Source organism: Fibroporia radiculosa, assembly GCF_000313525.1.
Source record: "Fibroporia radiculosa TFFH 294 genomic supercontigs, scaffold7958, whole genome shotgun sequence".
In the NCBI taxonomy this organism is placed as follows: Eukaryota; Fungi; Basidiomycota; class Agaricomycetes; order Polyporales; family Fibroporiaceae; genus Fibroporia; species Fibroporia radiculosa.
Genome location: NW_012132930.1, coordinates 1 through 1104, shown reverse-complemented (window position 1 = coordinate 1104; position 1104 = coordinate 1). Strand labels below are relative to the sequence as shown.

Here is a 1104-nt window from a genome sequence, read left to right as displayed (position 1 = left end):
ATACATAGTCATGTCTTACCCTGTGGCCGAGTGGACTTACTCTAATACTCCCGACGTCGAATCGGAAGCTTGTATAGCGATAGGTGCGGAGTGACCAGTGGACCACTGAGGGTGGAAGTTCATGATGTCTTGCTAAATATTCAATCCACCATAGGTTTTTCTCTCTCACCTTCGCTATTCTTCCTACGTTCGCTCGAAGACGCGCGGAGCGACGTTCGGTGCGAAAACGACAACTTGGATGAATGCGAGGAAGCAGACTCGGACAATGTGGCTACTCGCGCGCATGAGCTTACAGCTGGACTTGGGATAGGATAAATGTATGACTAAATGTGAAATAGTAACGATCTATGTATAAGGGAAGGTGCGGTGTGCGCCTTGGATAAATCAACGACGAAGGAACGGATCGTCAGTAGCTGCTAGACTGGAGATAGGTCGCTCTTCATCTCCATCGCGTGACACATCGTTTTCATCACGACGGGATGTCCTTGGACGCTTTGAGGAAGAGGTGGTTGTCCCAAAGGACTCGTCGGCCGTCCGTTTAAGCGAAGTTGTCAGCCCAAATGCTTCCTCTTTGACGTAGTTGTAGTTGCGCTGCAATTGGTCAGGCACTTTGTCTATTAACGGCCATCCGGTTCGGTGGAAAAGACGTCGTAGCAGCGTAGCCATGGCAGTGTGGTTTTGTAGATTGGCAGCTACAGCTTTGTCCTTCTCTATATCCCGGAGCTCTGATCGCTCAGAAGGCTCGGGGGCGTTGGTAACATCTGGGCTTGGGACGCCTTGGTCTCGAAGGCCCGCCATGAAGATGTCCTCTTCATCCTGTACTGAGTCTCCTGGTATCGGAAGGCGAAGGAATTTAGAGGCATTAGCTGCTTGCGCCACTTGATATCGCGCTCTAAACCAAAACAGAAGCTCTTCAAGAAGTTCATTAATAGGGTGGTCCTGCATTGATTGACTGGTGAACCTAAGTGGGCTCCCACCGGCGACGATGATTTGGCCGGACATCATCGCGGAGCTCTTTTGACCGTTGCATTTGTATTGGCCATTGATATAATGGAAGTTGTCGAAGAATTCGTGCATAAACCGGCCAACGTTTTCACAGTTATG

General features: G+C 49.9%; 1 protein-coding gene across 1 annotated transcript; it reads right to left on the bottom strand.

Annotated features, from left to right (window-relative positions):
• Positions 1 to 384: 384 nt before the first annotated feature.
• FIBRA_09068 (uncharacterized protein) lies at positions 385 to 1077 on the bottom strand (the record flags this gene model as incomplete). Its single annotated transcript, XM_012321401.1, has 1 exon — positions 385 to 1077. The coding sequence occupies one exon, from the start codon at positions 1075 to 1077 to the stop codon at positions 385 to 387; it is 693 nt and encodes a 230-aa protein (XP_012176791.1).
• Positions 1078 to 1104: the final 27 nt, after the last annotated feature.